Source organism: Peromyscus leucopus, chromosome 4, assembly GCF_004664715.2.
Source record: "Peromyscus leucopus breed LL Stock chromosome 4, UCI_PerLeu_2.1, whole genome shotgun sequence".
In the NCBI taxonomy this organism is placed as follows: Eukaryota; Metazoa; Chordata; class Mammalia; order Rodentia; family Cricetidae; genus Peromyscus; species Peromyscus leucopus.
The window spans coordinates 125,111,187-125,131,157 of record NC_051066.1 but is presented as its reverse complement, the minus strand read 5'-3'; the positions used below and the strand labels follow the sequence as shown (position 1 = coordinate 125,131,157).

Below are 19,971 nucleotides of genomic sequence, written 5' to 3'. Positions count from 1 at the left end.
CACTACCTGTTAGATTCCTGCTGATAAGACCCCATCCAGAGCTCAGAACCCAGGTCAGAGCAGGGGTGACACTGAGTGACCAGTACCTACCACCCCCAACATAATCTCTTTAAGGGCCCAGGGCCTTGCAGTGTTTCCGTCAAATCCAGACACCCTCACTACCAGCTCATTTGGCACGGGGCCATTTTCAAGCACAGAGAGTTAGAGTGAGGTTGAAAGAAGAAATGTCAGCTATCTACACAGAACTCAGCTCTACCCTGTCAACTCCTGGGGTTCATGGTGAGCCCAGGCTTGTTTTGTCCTGAGCTGGAGGATACATCTGTCTACACAGTACTCACTTGAAAATATTCTCTGCCTGAGGAAAAGGAAAACTAACAATCAGGTTAAGAAACTAGTGCAAAGGAGCCTCATGCTGCTGCTGCCCCAAGGGGACAGACATAGCTAATTCCATGTGTTTACAGGAAGTTCAAGAGTAAATAGAAGATGAGTCTCCAGGAACTGATGGGCTGGGCAAAGGTACAGTCGGCACCAACAGAGACCACAGAAGCACCGGGGAACTTCCTGAGGTCAGACACATCTTAGATCTTTTTTTTTTTTTTTTTTTTTTTTTTTTTTTTTCGAGACAGGGTTTCTCTATGTAACTTTGCGCCTTTCCTGGAACTCACTTGGTAGCCCAGGCTGGCCTCGAACTCACAGAGATCCGCCTGCCTCTGCCTCCCGAGTGCTGGGATTAAAGGCGTGCGCCACCACCGCCCGGCCACATCCTAGATCTTGTGTGCATTCACTAAAACTATTTTTGTATGTAAAAAGTAAGTCTTTTTTTTAATCATATGTTAACAATACCTCACTCCTGGTGAGTTGGTGGAAACCAGGTAATCTTCCCAAGCAGGGGACAAAGGACTAGAGACACAGAGGGGAGCAACCAGCACAGCCCATGTGTTTTGATGTTGATCCACAGCTGTCTGCCCTCTCACTGGCTTGGTTCTTAGGCCCCACATGTAGCATCCACACAGCTGCTAGAGCAGGAGTCCTGGTCCTACCGCTTCCCTGGTTAGACTTACCCCTTCCCAGTGTTCCTTGTTTCTAAACAGGAAAGCCCTGTTGAATCTCATCACTGAGCCGTGGCCATTCCCCCTACCTGGTGTTGTTTTCCTGATCTAGGTAGAACTCTTTGTCTGTTTAAATCCTAAAGGGACCTCTCAACTAACGTCAAGTGGCACCCATCTCTCCATCTCCTTATCTCTTTCTACAGAGCATTATAATCCACTGATCTTGATTATTGATCACTCCTCCCATATTACCACCAGCACAAATCTTAAAGCTTGCCTATGCGGTATTATTGTCACCAGCATAGGTAGCGAACAGATGTGGGAAATGGGGCCAGACTCAGAGAAGATCTGTCCTAAATGTTACAAATACCCATAGAATCTAAAGAATATAAGCTATTTCCTTAGAATTATTATTATATGTTGAAATTACATTTGATAGGTTAAATGAAACATATTTAAATATTCAGTGTTGTACTTTTTAAAATTGTTTTGTTTTGCTTTGTTTTTCCAACAGGATCTCACTATGTAGCCCTGGCTTGCCTGGAACTATAGATGCAGACCAAGCTGGCCTTGAAGTAATAGAGATCCACCTGCTTCTACCTTGTAAGTGTTGGAATTAAAAACATGAGACATCACATCCAGCCTTTCACATCAGTAGTTTTTAACTTGTCCATTAGAATGCTTAAAAGACACATGGGTTCATGTTAGTCACTGCTGGGCATCCTGCTGCAATGTCTGCCCAGGGCTTGGCCACCTGGGCTGTCCCCTGTAGTGTGGCCTGGCTCAGGAAGATTCCTGGAGTGGTTTCTTAAAGATACTGAGTAGCTACACAATGCCATACTCTTCTCCATTTCCCACTCCCTCGGGGTCAATTCATCTTTTTTTGACAAGGAAGTGTCTTACAACAGGGCCTGCAGGAGCCTGAAATAACAGCCCTGTTCAGAGCATTTCCAGAGAGTGACCTGGCAACTCACAGATCAAGGCTGAACTCTGAAGACCCAGGAAGTTAAAGATTGCTTGCCCTTTACCTTTCTGGAGGAACAGAGTTCAGACGTCACGGGCATTTTAGGGTTCAGAGAGCAAGAGCTTCTCTGTTGAAACCAGACTTCAACAAACTGGGAACTTAAGAGTGAAAGGGGAAGCTGAGGAAGAGGGCCGTGGAGAAGAGGAACTGGGAAAAAAACAGAGAGCTAAGAGTGAAGAAGGGAGAGGCAGGAAGGGTGCGGCTGAGTGGGGGAGGGGAGGGGTAGCAGAAGTTGTCCAGCTCTAGAGGCGGGATCTGCCTCTGCTGGGCAAGAAGAGACTAGAAGTCGGGTGGGACTGGAGAAGAGGGCGGGACGGTGCGGAGGAGGCGGGGCCGGGAGTAGGGAGAAGGGGCGGGACGGAAGAAGAGGGGAGGGCGGCAGCCGGAAAAGGAGGAGCCGGGAGAGGAGGGCTGGTCCCAAGTCTCAATTGGGTAAAAGCCGCGCCGTGTTAGCATCTTCAGTTCTGCCGCAACTCCGAGTGCTGTTGGAGCTCCATCCTTTCGTCCCAGCCAACCATGGCCAGCTCGCTGCGCGTCCCGCTGCTCCTGCTGGCCCTCCTGGCCATGGCCTCGGCCACCGCCCCCAAGCAAGGTCGGCGCCTGTTGGGAGGCCTGCAGGAGGCCGATGTCCACGAAGAGGGCGTGCAGCGAGCTCTGGACTTCGCCATCAGCGAGTACAACAAGGGCAGCAACGACGCGTACCACAGCCGCGCCATACAGGTGGTGAGAGCCCGTAAGCAGGTGCGTGTCCCCGCTGTCCCCCTGCTCTCGGGCCGCTCCTAACTAGGCACCCCTCCCTGGCCAGGGCGCGGTTCGCGTCTGCAGGAACTTGGCCAACGCCAGTGCTTCTCACTGGAACGGTCCTCCTCCTGCCCTGCTTCTCAGTCCTCCTCGATGTGTTTCCAGGGTTATTCCCACTCCGGTTTATCCTGGAACCCAGAAGAGCACTGTGGGTCGGCGCCCAACCCCCCTAGCTCTGTTTCCAAAAGTTCACTTTGGTGCTGAGCAGAGGCACCAAAGATGTAGGTCAGAGCCTCCAGCTCTGAGCTAGGCGCCACCTGCCGCCTAGGGTTAGTGTCAAGTGCTAATGACCTGGAAGAAGGATAAGTAGGCTTGACAGCTGCCCTCTCTGAGTAAGCGCCCTTCTTACTTATGAACTTCTTATTCTGACAGACGCGCAGATTTTATCCTGTCCCTCCAGTAAACACTTGGCCACGTTTGCCCCTGCTCTACTCAGGCGCACGTGTGCCTGAGTGTGTGTGTTTATGGGCATTTCTTTTTGTGAATGCTTTCGGAATAAACACTTCCTGAAAACAAGGGCATTCTCTACATACCAAACAGATACTCAGTTCCTTCTCTCAAAATCTCACTTAGTTAGCTGGTCTCCATAGAGTCCATAGACTCTCCCAGCACGGGCTATAATCCATCCAGTCTGGCAGCCTGCCTTTCTCTGAGCAGTGCCTGCTCAGCCTTGCTTTCCTTGGCAATGTGGAATGGTCCAGCCAGCTGTGATGATCGGTTATATGCCACATGATGAGGTTCCCTTCAGCCATGATTCGGTGGTGTGTGATGGGGTGGTCCCCTAAGGTAAATAACCCCGTGATGCTGTAGCCATTTTAGCTTGGACATGAGTGTTTTGATTCTCTACATTTCTCAGAAGAGGCCCCCATCCTTAAGGGACACGTGACTGTAGTTTGGTGCAGGGTCTCTTGGCCATAATGTTGATGCAGGTCACTAGGCAAGCCCCCTCTTGGGTCTTCTCAGAAGGTGCCACCTGGCTGTTCTGGGGACCCTTGCTTCTCTCTACTTATGGAACATTTTTGGGAGCAGCCTCAGGAATTGGTAATTGCATCCAAGACAGCAGTCTTAGCCAATAGCCGTAGACTTAGATTCTGACAGAGGAGCCAGCATCAAGGACCACTAGCCCCAAGGTTGACCCAAAAGAGGACCAGGTTTTAGACCACAAAGGGTTGTACATCAGTGTGCAGAGCTCATTTCTGCCTTCTCTTGAAAGCATAAACAAGTTAAATCCTGCTCCATTTCTCCTGCTGCTGTGACCAACCTTCAGAAAAGCCATGCACTTCCCAGCTGTCATGGTCCTTGATGGCCAGTGCACCTCTCAATTGTGGCACTAGATGGAGCACAGCATAGGGAGTTGCAGGTTATTTGGTCTGTGGGTCTCAGTTAGCTGGTGGGAAAACCAGGACCCCTAGAAATCAAGAGCTTTGTTCCTGGTCCCACAGGGCAATATACAGAGCCCTGCCTCCTGGCCCAGGTCCCTCAGCCTGTGCTTCACATTTCTGACAAGTTGGTCTGGGGTGCCATGTACAGGGAGAGGGATAAGTTCTATTCTTAAATTGCAAATGACAGGACACACTTGAGGAAATTCTCCCTGGACAATCTCACTGAAGGAGGAAGCATTTAAGGGCAGTCTTTCCTCTGGTTTGAAACATCCCTGTGTGTGAAGCATCCCACGTCCTCTGGCCTGGGTAAATAAAAGGAATGGGTTCTCTCTAGGTTCCATAACTGTGAACAGGGAAGGTCTGGCTTTCCTCCAGTGGTTCAGTGTCTCAGCCTGAGGAGCCACAGTCAGCAGGTTGGAGCTAATCCCATACTACAGCCCAGAGCCTTTTCTTATGATCCACACAACCCGGGACTCCTAGAGCACCCCAGCTGTCTACCCAGACCCTGTCCTTTCCTTCTTGACTTACTGAAGGGTTTGTTAGTCCCGGCTTCTGCCTTTTGTGCCCAGCTTCTCCTCTTACTCAGCTACATATGACACTTTGTCAGGGTTGCTCAGAATAAAAGAATTACCTGCAGGGCCTGAGGTCACTTGTCTGGAAGAGTTGGCTTGTGTTCCTTGTGAGTGAGAGTTCTGGCCACTCAGCAATGCAGGCATAAGCCCTAGGTAAACACTTTAGTTCTGTGATGTGAGGTGACTGCTTATAAGTGACTTGACGGGACTGTTGTCTTCTCACTGTAGATCGTGGCTGGAGTAAACTACTATCTGGACGTGGAGGTAGGCCGAACCACATGTACCAAGTCCCAGCCAAACTTGGCTGACTGTCCTTTCCATGACCAGCCCCATCTGATGAGGGTATGTATCTGATATGGGCCTAAGAGCAATCACACAGGGAAAGGGGTTGATGAATGCGATTTTGGGTGGGAATGGGTATATTTGGAGAGTCTGTGCGCCCAAGTGGAGAAGTGCATGTGTAGGGAATAATGATTTGTGAATGATTACAGGTGAATGTTTGGCACATGTATGATCTTGTCAGTACAGACCTGTGCCCACATGTAGGGATGTATGCCCACATGATTAATTTAATTACTGAATGAATTTCTCCTGGGAATTGGGGTGCTAAGGGGACAATTATCCCTGCTGGACTAGAGGCAGCTACAAGGATTTTTACTAGAGAGAAAGGCTCTACTTCATCCTAACAGAGGGCTCCCACGCCTTACACAGGCTACTCCTTAATAAGCTGTGCTGGAGCCAAAGAAGATGAACAGACCCTGCTGAGTGTCCTGGGACTCAGGAGGGGGAAAGGGTTTCACTTCCATCATTGCACACCTGCTTCATCATCCTGGGATGGGTACTTCTCGTTTTCGCTGCGTCATCGTGCTGATTGTTCCTCTCTGTTCCCTTTTGTAGAAGGCACTCTGCACCTTCCAGATCTACTCCGTGCCCTGGCAAGGCACACACTCCCTGACAAAATCCAGCTGCAAAGATGCCTAAGGGTTGAGTCCAGGGATGCAGACTGCTCCTTCCCTGTACTCCTTCCCTGTAGTGCCCCATCCCTTGGGAGGGTGCTCCAGCTCTGGAGGACATCTCCAGTGTGTCAGCACCAGGAGACGGTGGAGAAGCTGCTGCAGACAGGTTCTGCACATCTGAACAGCTGTCCCCTGGTTCCACTCCTCTCCTTGAAGCACCTCTCATGCCTTGCTCAATAAAAATCAATAAATAAAGATTTCCTTTGGCTCCTTCTGAGTTGCTTCTGTCTGTCTCAGGATATGCAGCAAGGAAAGAGAAAATAGGAGCTGAAGGCGTACAACCACATGTATATCAGGATGAGCCCTTCACAAGTGCCAGGAGTCACCTAAGCTGCCACATCAAAGCTTTGCCTCTGCCTTTGGAAGGGAGTCAGACAGTGAGGCCGGTGGAAGGTGCCATAGCTGGGCCCAACCTCATCAGCTTCTGACCTGATGGAGGGAACTGCCCTCACTAAGAGACTCAGTGCATGATGAGTCCATCTACTCTGTCCACTGTAGAAACTCGTGTGTGTGTGTGTGTGTGTGTGTGTGTGTGTGTGTGTGCGTGTGTGTGTGCGCTGATGAGGAAAACAGTAGCCAGCACCCAGTCAGAGTGACAACACAGAGCCCAGGCAGCATTGGTCCTATACACCCTGGGCCACTACAGCCTATGGGGATCAAAGATGGATGCTTCCAGCCCTTCTCTTCCCTGACAACACAAGTCTTTTTATGCAACTTAACACAAAAGGACTGACATAAAGACTCCAGCTTCCAAGCAGTTTCAGTTAATAACACCACCTCAGTTGCATAGATCAGGGGCATCTAGCATCCCATTATGGGAGACCATAGTATTAAAATGCAAGTTCTCACTGTCCATCCACCTGCCACTCAATGCAGAGGGGAGTAGCCCAGCTACTAGGCCTGTATTCAAATATCCAAAACAATCAGAGCTGCATTAGGAAACTGTCTTGGGGTCACTGGGATGCTCAGATCACAGTGCTTCCTAGAACATCTGTCCTTTTATGAGTCCTTTGATCCTAAGCAGTAGCATTTGTTTGTCTTTGGCCCAAATCCAGGCCACTGATGAGCTAATTAAGGGAACTGGCCACACTTCCTGGATTGACACCAGCAGGCAGTGATGCTAAAGAGTGTCCCATGGCTCTGAGCTTCTAGGACTGCCATGGTAATCCTAACCGAGGCACCATCACTACACCAAAGAGGCTGCCTCACAGTCACCAAGGCCCCACCCTGTAATGACAAGCTGTGTACGGAACAGGTCTACCCTCCTGTCTTCCCTTGCCCTTGTGTCTAGAGCACTGACTTGGCGCAGCAATCAAGATCGCACATCCTCATGCCAGTTTTGTGTATTGTTTGCATATCTCAGTGACTGAGAAACTCTGAAACTGTTCCAGTGAGCCATAACAACCCACCAGTTAAATTCAAAAAGTGAAAAGATAGTCTACACACACACACACACACACACACACACACACACACTCAATCAATCAATTCCTATATCTGGTACATAATTCATATCCAGAATACATAAAGAGCTATTAAAACCCAGTAAGAAAGCCACTTAAACAAATTTCCTTTTAGGAAGATGTTGAAATTAGAAAGTGAAGACAATTTCACAAGCAAGTCAATTTTTTAAAAACTACAACCCAGTTAAAAATTGTAAAAAGTCTCAATAGGCATATCTCTAAAGAATAAATGCAAAACAGATATTAACACATATATGAATGCCTAACATAAATCTTAAGGTAAGTTAGCAGCATCAGTTCCCACCTCATGCTTGTGACATGGATATCAGTGAAAAGACAGAAATTAACAAACAGGTATCCCAACTCGACTGGTGAGGGCGGTGAAAATGATTTGGAAAACTGCCTGGTGTATCCTGTCAGTGTTAAATACAGCATCCCATAAGCCTAGCAGTCCTACCCCTGTTTCTATAGCCAAGATAAATGGTATAAAGTAACAGCACTGCCATGCTTGTCCATACCTGTCAGAAAGAAAGGGAAACAAACTAAGTATCCATCACCTGGGGCTGGAAAGATGTCTCAATGGTGAGAGCACAAGCTTCTCTCCTACTTGAAACTTAGGACCCATTGTAGGATGACACACTGGCCCATTTTCAGTGTCATCACTTCCCAGAGAGACACAGAGGCCTGAGGAGATCCAACAAGGTGGGTAAGGAGACAACCTGTGGAGCTGCGTTGACACCCATCATCAAGTTGGGCCTGGTGCCACAGAGCTGTAGTCTGTTATTTGGAAAGCTTAGGCTGGAGAAGTCCAAGATCAAGGCCAGCCTAGGCAACTCATTGAGAACCTGCCTCGAAATAAAAACTTAGAAATGGCTGGAGATGTATCTGAGTGGTAGTTCTTGTATAGCACATACGTGGCCTGAGTTCAACCCCAGTATCACATACACACAAGAAGATCACAGCATCACACCATACTATACTAGCTTCATTTCTTTTGTGATAAAATATTATGGGTCAACCTGATTTAGACAGTCCCTCATTGAGACTGCATTCCCCGGTGATTTCTACATCATCCAGTTGACAATTAGAACTAAACATCAAAACAATTACAGTAGTAACATCTAAGGTCATAGATCACAGAGCACCGTAAGTAATGAAAAAGTTGGAAATACTATGAAAATCACAGAAGGTGACACAAAGACTGAAAGTGAGCACACAACACAAGTGGCCCCCATAGATGTGCTCAGTGCACAGTTGCCTCAAGCCTTTGATTTGAAAGAAACATGCAGTGTTTGTGAATGGCAATACAGCAAGAGACAGTAAAACAACAACAACAACAACAAAACCATATGTACTTGTACAAAGCGTCCAGATGAAAACTGCATAGATGGGTCTGGGCAAAGCTGCCCTTCCCTGTATAATCCAGACATTTCGGTTACCCCACTTCTCTTTTGGGCCTCCTGACTGCTGCACCTGACTCCCCTGCTGTCCCCTCTCCTTTTCCCTCCCCCCTCTCCTCACATGGCTCAGGGTCATGTCCATTCTGACTTTCCCAGATGCCCCTGCCTCTGGCTATGCTTTCCTATTTATCTATAAAAAAAAAAAAAAAAAAAAAAAAAAAAAAAAAAAAACCTTTCTCCTCCACCATATCTAGAAGCAATCATGTTCCTTTCCTTTCCTTCTTTATTTTTTTTTTCATTCATCTGGTGACAAACCCCAGAACTAGTCATGCCCTTTTCTTTCTATTTCTTTTCTTTTTTCATTCAGATATGAGCTACCATGTCCTTTCCATCCTTCCACCCCAACTGTACTTCATACATCTGGAAATGCTATGGCCCTCTTTTTCAGGGAGCATTTTTGAGGACCCATAGCACGTGCATGATTAAAAGACAGTCAACCGCCGGGCGTTGGTGGCGCACGCCTTTAATCCCAGCACTCGGGAGGCAGAGCCAGGCGGATCTCTGTGAGTTCGAGGCCAGCCTGGGCTACAGAGTGAGTTCCAGGAAAGGCGCAAAGCTACACAGAGAAACCCTGTCTCGAAAAACCAAAGGGGAAAAAAAAAAAACCACAGTCAACCATGGTTAGTTAAGGTTTCTATTGCTGTGATAAAGCACCATGACCATAATCAACTTAAGGATGAAAGACTTTATTTCAGGCTTACAGTTTTACTCCATCATCCAAGGGAAGTCAGAGCAGGTACTCAGTGCTGGAACCTAGAGTCAGGAACCAATGCAGAAGCCATGGATGGGTGCTGTTTACTGGTTTGCTCCTCATGACTTTCTCAGCCTGCTTTTTTACATCATCCAGGACCACTCACCCAGGAGGACGGGCTCACGCACATCAATCATCATTTTAGTCAATGCTCTATTGCTGTGAAGAGATACCATGACCACGGCAACTCTTGTAAAAGAAAACATTTAATTGGACTTGATTACAGATTCCACGGTTTAGTCCATTATCATTGTGGCAGAGAGCATGGCAGCACACAGGCAGAGAAATTACAAGTTCTACACCTGGATCCACAGGCAGCAGGAAGAGAAAGAGCCTCTGGGCCTGGCTTGGGCCCTTGAAACAACAAAGCCCACCTCAAGTGACGCACTTCCTCTAATAAGGCCAAACCTCCTAATCCTTTCAAATAGTACCCCTCCCTATGAGCCCAAGGTGTCATTTTCATCCAAACGACCAGAATCTTTAACTAAGAAAATACACCACAGGATTGCCCACAGGCCAATCTGGTGGAGGCATTTTCTCAATTGAAGTCCCTTCCTCCAAAATGACTCTAGCCTATGTCGAGTTGACACAAAAACTAGCCAGCTATGTGGAGACATGTAACTGGGAAAGGAGAATTTGATCATGCTAATATGCTAATAGATGGAGTGAAGAGCCCAAGAAGAGGAAGGCTTGCCCAGGCTCTTGGTCTCTCTGTTCGCCAGCCCTCCTCTCAGTGCAGGGGGCAGGACACTTTCTGAAATGAGAGTCCTATGATGTGTTAGATGAGGTAAGTCAGAGAACATTTCTTTAGGATCTCACTAAATTTCCTGTCCTCAAACTCATGGCTTTCTGCCTGAGCCTCCTGAGTACCTCAATTATGGACATCCATCACCATGCCTGGCAGAGTTTCTTTACACCCTGTTATAAGACAAAGGGTAAAGTAAGGGTGGAGTTTCCACCACATGCTTTGGGAAAGAGAAAATCTGGTTTCCAAGAGTCAGTTCACATGACTATGAGACCTATCAGGGGATGGAATTTGTATGTTACAGCCTGAGGCTGAAGACCGTTTTCCCTTGTGAGGCCCAGGGTTTGCTCTTCAGGCTTTTGGTTAATTGAATGAAGTCCTACATATTATCAAGGGCCACCCTCTTTATTTAAAGCTACTGAGTGTGCCTATTAACTATATCCCCAATGTCCTCCACAGCAACCCCCAGAATGTTGAGTGACAGGAAGCTTAGGCACCACAGCCAAGCCAAACAGACGCAGGAAAAGTTAAAACCCTCAGAGCAAGGCTGCTTCCTTTTAATTTTTATTATTTTTTTCTCTTCAACTGTTTTTAAACTGGAAAGTGTTTTCCAAAACTGCTGTTTCTGCTTCATTTTCTGAAGGAATATGTTTCTTAGGAACAGCATGTTCCAAACTCAACCCTTCCAGTTGCCCTCCTGGCTGTTAGCTGTGCGGTGACTATTGGAGGAGAACAAATTCTCATCTTGATGACATCAAGGCACATACTGGGTGCCCAGGGCCTCAGTGGCCCACTTGCTCTGCTCACATCTCTCCAGATAAACATTCCTAACTGGACCTGACCTAGCTGCTGAGGGCTGGGAACCAGTCTGCCCTTGGTGGTGATGGGCAGGTGTTATATACTAGAGTATCTGCTCCCCAGATTCTTTAGCTGTTCTTCATCACCCACAAAATTAAACAGGACAGTGCTCAGGTGAGTGCAAGCTGCACCATCACGTGCGGTTTTAGAATCAAGGGTGGAATCTCTTGCTTTCTTGCTCCCTGGGTCAGTGTCCTTGGAATGTGCTGTCTTGTTTGAGGGACTATCCTCTCTCTCTCTCTCTCTCTCTCTCTCTCTCTCTCTGGATGTGTCTTTGCCAAAGCTCCTTCTGATTGGTTTAATAAAGAGCTGAATGGCCAATAGCTAGGCAAGAGAGAATAGGTAGAACTTCTGGTCTGAGAGAGGAACTGGAGATGAACTTAGGCACCACAAGAGATGCCAGCAAGACACTGAAGTAGTCAGTCATACGGTACAGAGGAGAGGTAACCAAGTCACAAGGCAGAATGTAGATTAATAAAAACAGGTTAATTTAAGTTATAAGAGCTAGTTGGGAAAAAGCCTAAGCTAAGGCCAAGTTTTCATAATTAGTAATAAGTCTCCATGTTGTTATTTGTGAACTGGCAGCCCAAAGAAAAGTCTGACTACTCTCTGTGCCTCCCTCCCCCATCCATCCATATTCCATTGATACACAGGTCTGTTTGTGTCAGTATCATGTTTTTATTTTTAAAACAGTACAGTATGTCTTGAAATCAGGTGTGATTCCTCCAGTACTTTTTTTTTCTACTCAGGATCTTTTGTGCTCCCATGTGAATTTTTTAAAACTAGTTCAGTGAAGAATACCATTGGAATTTTAATAAGGATTCTGTTGCTTCTATTGATCACTTGCTAGTTCTACTGACCTGTTAGTAGGGCAATCTTTCAATTTCTTTTTTGGTTCTAATGCTTTCATTTAAAAGGACTTTCACTTCTATAGTTAAATTTATGTCTCCATTGTCTTGGTTTTGAGACTATTGTGAATATTGTTTTCCTGGTTTCTTTCTCATTGTATCAGTTATGAATACACAGATTTTGTATATTGATTTTATATTTTGCTGAAAGTGTTAATCAAACTGGAGTATTCTGGTAGAATCTTCAGAGCCCTTAAAGTATAAGATCATGCCCTGCGGTGGTGACACATGCCTTTAATCCTAGCACTCAGGAGGCAGAGACAGGTGGATCTCTATAAGTTCAAGACCATCCTTGTCTACAGAGAGATAGTTCCAAACAGAGAAATCCTGTCTCAAGAAAAACAAAAACAAAAACAAAAACCAAAAAAAAAGCATAAGATCAGGTCATCTGCAAGTATGGAAATTTGGACTTCTCCATTTCCTGTTTCTCTGGAGGAGTCTCTCTTTAAATGCCTCTTCCTAGCCCTCACTGGCACTCTTCTAGTTTGCTTTTCTGTTGCTGTGATAAAATACCATGACCCAAACCAACTTGAGTATGAAAGTGTTTATTTTAGCTTACAGGCTATAAGCTCATAGCTCATCATTGAGGAAAGTCAGTCCAGGAACCTAGAAGCAGGAACTAAAGCAGAGACCATGGAAGAACACTGCTTACCAACTCACTCCCTCTGGCTGGCTCAGCTACTTTTTTTCTTTTTCTTTTTGAGACAGGGTCTCACCATGTAACTTTGGCTGGCCTGGAATGTGGTATGTAGAACAGGCTAACCTGGAACTCAGAAAGATCTATCTGCCTCTGCTTCCTGAATATTGGGATTAAAGGCCTACACCCATGCCCACTCAGCCACTTTTGTATATAGCTGAGACCCACCTGCCTAGAGAATGCACTGCCCACACTGTGCTGGACCCTCCTGTATTAATTAGCAATTAAGAAAACACCCTACAGACAGGACTGCAAACCAATCTGATGGAGGCAATTCTTGAACTGAGGTTCCCTCTTCCCAGGTGACTCTAGATTCTGTCAAGTTGACAAAGAAAAATTAACCAGCACAGTTATTGTCAGTGGAACCCAAGAGGAAACAACTTTCAGGAAGATTCCAAGGCCAACACTCCCAGAGCAGATGTTAGGAGAGGGAATGTGGAGCAAAGGAAGACGGTGACTAATAACTAAGGAATGTAGTCACAAAACTCACCCAAGATGTCTTCAGAATTCAGATTTACGTGTCACATCTGAGCAAAATATATAGTGCTACCATTGTATTACCCCCTTCACGCATCTGTTACATTTTGTGTGTGTGTGTGTGTGTGTGTGTGTGTGTGTGTGTGTGTGTGTGTGTGTGTAGGAGGGGGAGGAGAGGGGAAGAGAGAGAGGAGAGAGAGAGAGAGAGAGAGAGAGAGAGAGAGAGAGAGAGAGAGAGAGAGAGAGAGAGAGAATCTGAACTGATCAATTACAGGAAGGCATAATATTAATATCATGGGGCTATTAGCTAACCAATAGACAAATGTTGCTTCTGGTAAACAGCAGAGTGCAACAATATGTGAACTTTTCAATTTAGTTAGTGGCATAAGCTTTTAATTCCTGGTCCATGGAACACTTTGGAGGTCAGAACTGCTTGTCTCTAACTTCAGGGTCTGCAGATAGGCTAGCCTTCAAGATGGAGACCTGCAGCCACAGTACCTGCTGCTCTATCTGGTGGAACACTCCATCCCACAGGGAAAAGACTCAGGTGGCCAACTACAAAAGGCCTTCTCTACGAACACACAGCAACTGGGACTGCACAGTACCTTTGAAGACACTTCATTCTTGGTCAGTACCCAGAGTCGTTCTCAGGCGGGCTAGACTTCTCACCTGACCTGAAGGGTGAGGGACATGACATGAGGGGGAAAAATGGAAGAAGGGAGAATGGGATTACTTTCCAAGTTTTTAGATGTGAGTCAGCACATAGAGGAGAGTTGTCAGTGCTAGCCAAGCACAAATTGCCAGCATGCAGGCCAGATGTGTAGCAAACTGCCTTGTAAATGCATTTGCCTTATTCCAAATACAAAATTCCCCCTTGACTTGAAGGTTAGCTGAAAATCCAAGTCATCACAGGTGTCTTATTATTTACCCACAACACTCTCTTGCTGTGAAAAGAACACAAAGGCCAGCATATTACGTTCTACTCCCGTGGGACAAACCATCACTGACCACCACATTTCTTCCCAATTTCCTTTATCTTTCCTTTTAACATTATTTATTTATTTATTTTGTTTTTTCAAGACAGGGTTTCTCTGTGTAGTTTTGTGCTTTTCCTGGATCTCGCTCTGTAGACCAGGCTGGCCTCGAACTCACAGAGATCTGCCTGCCTCTGCCTCCCGAGTGCTGGGATTAAAGGTGTGCGCCACCACCTCCCAGCTTAATGTTATTTTTTTAAATACAATATTCTTTTACTAATTCTTTGAGAATTGAATACATACATTCAATATTTTCTGGTTATATTCATCCCTTACTCCTTCCTGATCCACCCCACCCCTCCTCCCAATTTCACATCCTTTGTTCTGCTTGTTTGTTTTTGTAACCCAGTGGGTCCAGTTTGTGCTCCCGTATACCCATGGGTATGGGGACATCCACTGGAGCATGGTTGACTTATCAGGGGCCACACTCTTAAAGAAAACTGACTCTTCTTCCCTGGTAGCCATCAATTGCCGGTACCTCCTCAGCTAGAGTTGGAGGCTTAGGAGCACCTCCCAAATCCAGAATGTTGACTGGTCTGGTCTTGGGCATGCAGCTACAGCTGTTGTAAGTTCATGAATGTAGCTGTCCAGTCATGTCCAGAAGACACTTCCACTCTGGCCCTCCTTGGCCTCTGATTCTTACAATCTTTCTGACCCCTCTTCCTCAATGGTTCTTGATCCTTGGTGGAGAAGGTATGATCTAGATGACCCACCTATGACATTCTTAAGGAAGTTTTCAAATGTTTGGGTAGACAATTCCTTGACCTATAAAATTAACACATCCCATAAGCTAATCCTTCATAAGTGTTCCATTATCTCCTTCCCCCATCCTTTCCTCTTCCTGCTCCAAGTATCTTTGGTCCTGTGTATATTTGTGTGAGGCAGTGGGTGGGAGGTAGTGGTAGTGCTGGCAATGATGTTGCTTTCTCCCTCCTGTGTTTTCAGATGAAGCCAAATTCTACATCTCTAGCTCAAATCCCACTAATATAACATTTTCATGAGCAATTTAGATATAATTGTTAATAACAAGTAAATTAGATGAATGTACATTGGAAAACATTTATACATGTACTGTTCATTGTTTCAAAAGTCTTTTTTAGAGGGGAGGGGACAAGTATGGTGACACATGTCTTTGATCCCAACAACAAAGGCAGGTGAATCTCTGTGTGTCCAAGGCCAGCCTGGTCCCCATAGCAATTTCTAATCCAGCCAGGGCTTCATAGAGACAATACCTCAAAAAGGAAAAAAAATATTTTCAGTATTATAAAATCTTAATATTATATTATATTAAAGCTCATAAATATGCATTATTTGTATGGGTCATTTCTAAATAAAGTAGAATATTAAAAAAATCAATTTTAATAGAATATCTTTTTATTTATTCTTTGACAATTTCATATATGTTACCAACATATCATGAGTATATCCATTTGTACCTTCCTCCTACCTATACCCAGGTGTCCTGAACTTGTCCCTCCACCTCCTTCATGTCCTCTACGTGTTTTGTAACTCATTAAGTCTTACTAGTGCTACCTTCCAGAGTGTTGAAACATCAGTTATTGAGCACAAGTTGAGAGTTTATATGCTTTGATATCTTGTTTTTGTATGGTGTAAAGAAGCAAATATATTGGGGTCTGTGTGTTAATGAATATGAAAAACTGGGCTGGGAGATGGCTCATTCAGTAAAGTGCCTACTGTGTGAGCATGAAGACATGAGTTGGGCTCCCTTAGCACTGATGTAAAAGCCAGGCTTGCTGGTGCATGGCTGTAACCTATGTGCTGGGAACGAGGAATGGAATGACGAGGATCCCTAGAGCTCATTGGCTAGTGAATCTGGCTGATCTGGTGAGCTCCACGTTCAGTGAAAGACCCTTTCCTCAAAGAATAGGATGGAGAGCCATGAAGGAAGACATCCAATGACAACCTCTAGTTCTACCTGCCATTCATACATGTGCATGTACACTGCATCCATGCATACATATACCCACATGACCATGTATATATACATCATACACACACACACACACACACACACACACACACACACACTTCTGTGAATGAAATGGTACTTGTCTACAGAATGCTTTTTAAAATTGCTAAGAATTAAAATTCTCTCTAATATATGTGCAAGACATTTATTTTTTATTGACCAGGTTGTATAATATGGAGTTGAAAAAGAGTGTAGCTTTGCATTCTTCTGATCCCCAAACTTAATTCTTCTCTCTATAATAACCTTCACTTTTACCAAAAATAATTAGAATAAGACCAATTTATCTGAAAATGGATCTAGTCTCCTGGTTATTTACATAAATAAACGTAGCCAAAATAACCACACAGAGTCTTTAAAAAATCTGTTCTGTTGGAAATTTTGACAGATTAGACAAACAAAAAAACCCTCAAGGTTACAAACCACAGAAAGGAAGCCAGACATTCCATGCACACTATTAAACATGATATTCTGATCAAAGTCAATATTTTCAACTGTGTTCCATTACAAAGAGAACACATGGGCCTCTTTAGTAGAGTTTCATAGAGATCAACCTCCACTGAACCTTTCTCTACAAAGGGGGCAGTTCACTCCAAGATGAGCAGAGGTGACCCTTGCCCTGGGAAAGTCTGGGGGTCTATTCTGGTCCAGTACATCATGCTCCATCAGCCTATCTTGGTAGCTAGGAAATTCCACTAGATGACCTAGCTCCTCCCCACCTCTAAAGGACCACCTTTGTAATTCTCTTTCTGTGTCTTTCTATGTCTGTCTCTGTCTCTGTGTGTCTCTCTCTCTCAGTAGTGCATTAGGAACTTGAATGGGTCACCCAAAGGAGAGTTGGATCTCTCAAACACAAGATCCCCAGAGATACTTAGTGGGGTAACTTCAGCAACACCCTTAATACAACCATTTACTCAGATTAGCACTAATGGGAGCATCTTTCACAAGGCAGTGCTCCCTGCTTCCATCCCAGGATTCTAGGCAATAGAATTGCTGCCCGGTAGCTGAAAAGGGCAGACTTTGTGCCATGGTTGAGTGTTCTTACTCATGCAGATAAATTCATCAGGTATGGTTAGACCTTAGTTGCCAAAAGTAACCAACAGCTTATTTGGATGAAAAAGATAGACTCCTTATCTGGCTTTTTAATCTATTCAATCTTAGAGATTTGGTTTATGGGTGTCCTAGCTAAGGCGTATACTCTAACTCTTAGTATTGCTCTCCTGACAGTCCTAACAACATTCTTCTTGAATACCTGGGTTTAACCTGGGTTCCCAGGTTGTGATGCACAGGCAGGGAACTATCTGCAGTCTGGCCTTTGATGACCCCTGGGCTGATGATCACTCTGAGCTCTCTTGGCCTGTGATCCTTTCATTTAATGAACACATGCTTTGTTCAGACCAATGAGACAGCAGGGGCAAGATCCTGAGGGTCATTTAGGAGCTACCCACACCTCACAGCCTACTAAATCACTTACTGTACATTCAGCCATCCAGAGGCACCTCCTGCCTGCAGCTTTCACCTTCCAATCATGACTGCTTTGGCAGTTCTCAAACTACTCTATTGGTCCTACCCATCTCTGGTACACTGTAGGATCCCAATCTAGTGAGATTGACAGGAAGAGGGAGAAAATCTCACAGGGAATGCATCATGCTCCAAACACTGCTGGCTTCCATTGAAAGGATGCTATTCTGGCCTGGGAAGAGAAGCAATGACCTCATGGAGGGGTGTTAGGTTAAATGGGGAGATTCTAAAATTAATTAAAAGTTAGATTCTCAGAGCTAGAGAGATGGATTAGTAGTTAAGAACATTGCCTGTTCTTCCAGAGGACCCAGGTTCAATTCCTAGTACCCACATAGTAGCTGACAATCATCTGTAACCCAAGTTCCAGGAGCTCCAGACATACATACAGGAAAATGCACATAATTAAGTACTCATGTCCCTATTGTCATGTGTGTTGTAGAATCCACGTCTTGGTTTTGTTGTTGTTTGTTGTTTGAAAGAGGTAGGATCTCACTGCAGCATAAAACTGGCTATGTAGAGCAGACAGGCCTTGAACTCATAGGGACCCTACTGCCTCTGCCTCCCAGCTGCTGGGATTAAAGATATATGTGCTCCCACACACTACCTACCACATGTGTTTTTAAAGTCCCCAAATACTTTTAGTGAAAGTCAGTTGTGAGGATTGCTAACACCAGAAGAAAGGTGCGCCAGCCACCTGAGGTGACTCTAATATGAAACTGGACAGTTTGGATATGAGTTATGGGGCCCAGTGGTCTCACTGATCCATAGAGAAGTTTGGACCAAATATTCCTGGGCAGTCCCTTCCAGACCCAAGTACAGGTTTAGGCCAAAACACTAGGACACCTCTGAGGACATGCTCAAACAAGGCATAGCCCACCACCCCAGTGTTCTGAGTTTTCACTTGGGTGGTGAATTGGATGAGAATGCCCTCATAGGCACAAATATTTGAATGCTTAGCCACCCAGGAAGTGGAACTATTTTAAAGGATTAGAAGGTATGGTCTTGTTGGAGGAAGTGTGGCACTGAGGGCAGGCTTTGAGATTTCAAAAGTCCATGCCAGGCCCATTTAGATAAGGATGTAGAACTCTCAGCTGCTTCTCCAGAACCATATCTACCTGTGTGCCACCTGATTCCTGCTATGCTGATAACTGACTAACCCTCTGAAACTGTAAACAAACTCCAATTAAATGCTTTCTTTCATAAGAGTTGTTTCGGTCATGGTGGCTCCTCACACCAATGGACCACTGACAGAGACAAAGTCCTGTTTTTTTTTTTTTTTTTGTTTTCCTGTTGGGCAGTTATTGCTGTCTAAAGTACCATAGTGGGCAAATGCTGCTGAAAATTCAGCCCTTTCAAAACAATACTACAGTGGTCTGAGACTAGGGAGTTGCAGCCTGAGATAAAGAATGTCTTGAAACATAAGGGAGCACAGAGATGGATACAGGGTAGGAGCCCTATATGGTAGCTCTGTATGCAAATTCTGATCCCTCATTGTTTGACTGTGAGACTCAGGCCTTAAACTCAAACTTCACTGTAATAAATGAAGCATTTGCCATGGTTATCTCAGGCCGTTTAGCCTAGAAATCTAAAGTGCCACAGACTGCTGTCCACACGACACACTTTGTGTTCCAAGTTTCCTTTTTCTTGACATCCACTCCTCACCTAGGTGTCACCTAGGAGGCATTCCCCAAGAAAGAGGGCCTCTAGCACTCACTTATTCTCCTGTCTTGACCCTCAACTTAAATCACCCTATTGGGCTCTAACAGCTACTCTTTGAGTTCAAAAAAGTAAAGAAGCATTATTTTATTTTTGACAAAATAATATCTGCACAAGTTAGAAAATACAATCAAGCTTACGATAAAAAGAAAAGTCTCTACCTGCGCCAAGCCTCTGACACAAACTGCCAAGAGGCAGGTTGCCTTCTTGATGTTATTTGGGGACTTTTCCTTACACCTTGTCTAGATCAATAGCCTGAATCACCACAAATATGCCTGCTGATTTGAGACCAAATCTGTCCAACTCTGGCATTAAAAACAATGAATGATCAGTCTGGGCATAAACCCACCACAATATGTGATATTTCTATTTTATTAAGTCTCCCAGTTATCTCTTCACTGGAACCACTGCCCATGGCATTGGAGAAATAGGTTCCAAACTAAACCTTTGGCCAGAATCCACCTGAACTGTGGCAGCACTTGAGAAAGATATTAGCTTGGTTAAGGGTAG

At 45.2% G+C, this 19,971-nt stretch overlaps 1 protein-coding gene across 1 annotated transcript; it reads left to right on the top strand.

Annotated features, from left to right (window-relative positions):
- The first annotated feature begins 2,473 nt into the window (after nucleotides 1-2,473).
- On the top strand, nucleotides 2,474-6,054 carry LOC114701688 (cystatin-C-like). The gene is made up of 3 exons (XM_028881831.1): nucleotides 2,474-2,814; nucleotides 5,057-5,170; nucleotides 5,726-6,054. Exons 1-3 carry the CDS (start codon nucleotides 2,590-2,592, stop codon nucleotides 5,807-5,809), a joined length of 423 nt encoding a protein of 140 aa, XP_028737664.1. The 5' UTR covers nucleotides 2,474-2,589; the 3' UTR covers nucleotides 5,810-6,054.
- Nucleotides 6,055-19,971: the final 13,917 nt, after the last annotated feature.

Coding starts and splice junctions, on each gene's coding strand:
- LOC114701688 (XM_028881831.1), top strand. CDS start 2,590: ATGGCCAGCTCGCTGCGCGTCCCGCTGCTCCTGCTGGCCCTCCTGGCC. Junction 2,815..5,056: donor TGGTGAGAGCCCGTAAGCAG/GTGCGTGTCCCC, acceptor TTCTCACTGTAG/ATCGTGGCTGGAGTAAACTA. Junction 5,171..5,725: donor ACCAGCCCCATCTGATGAGG/GTATGTATCTGA, acceptor TCCCTTTTGTAG/AAGGCACTCTGCACCTTCCA.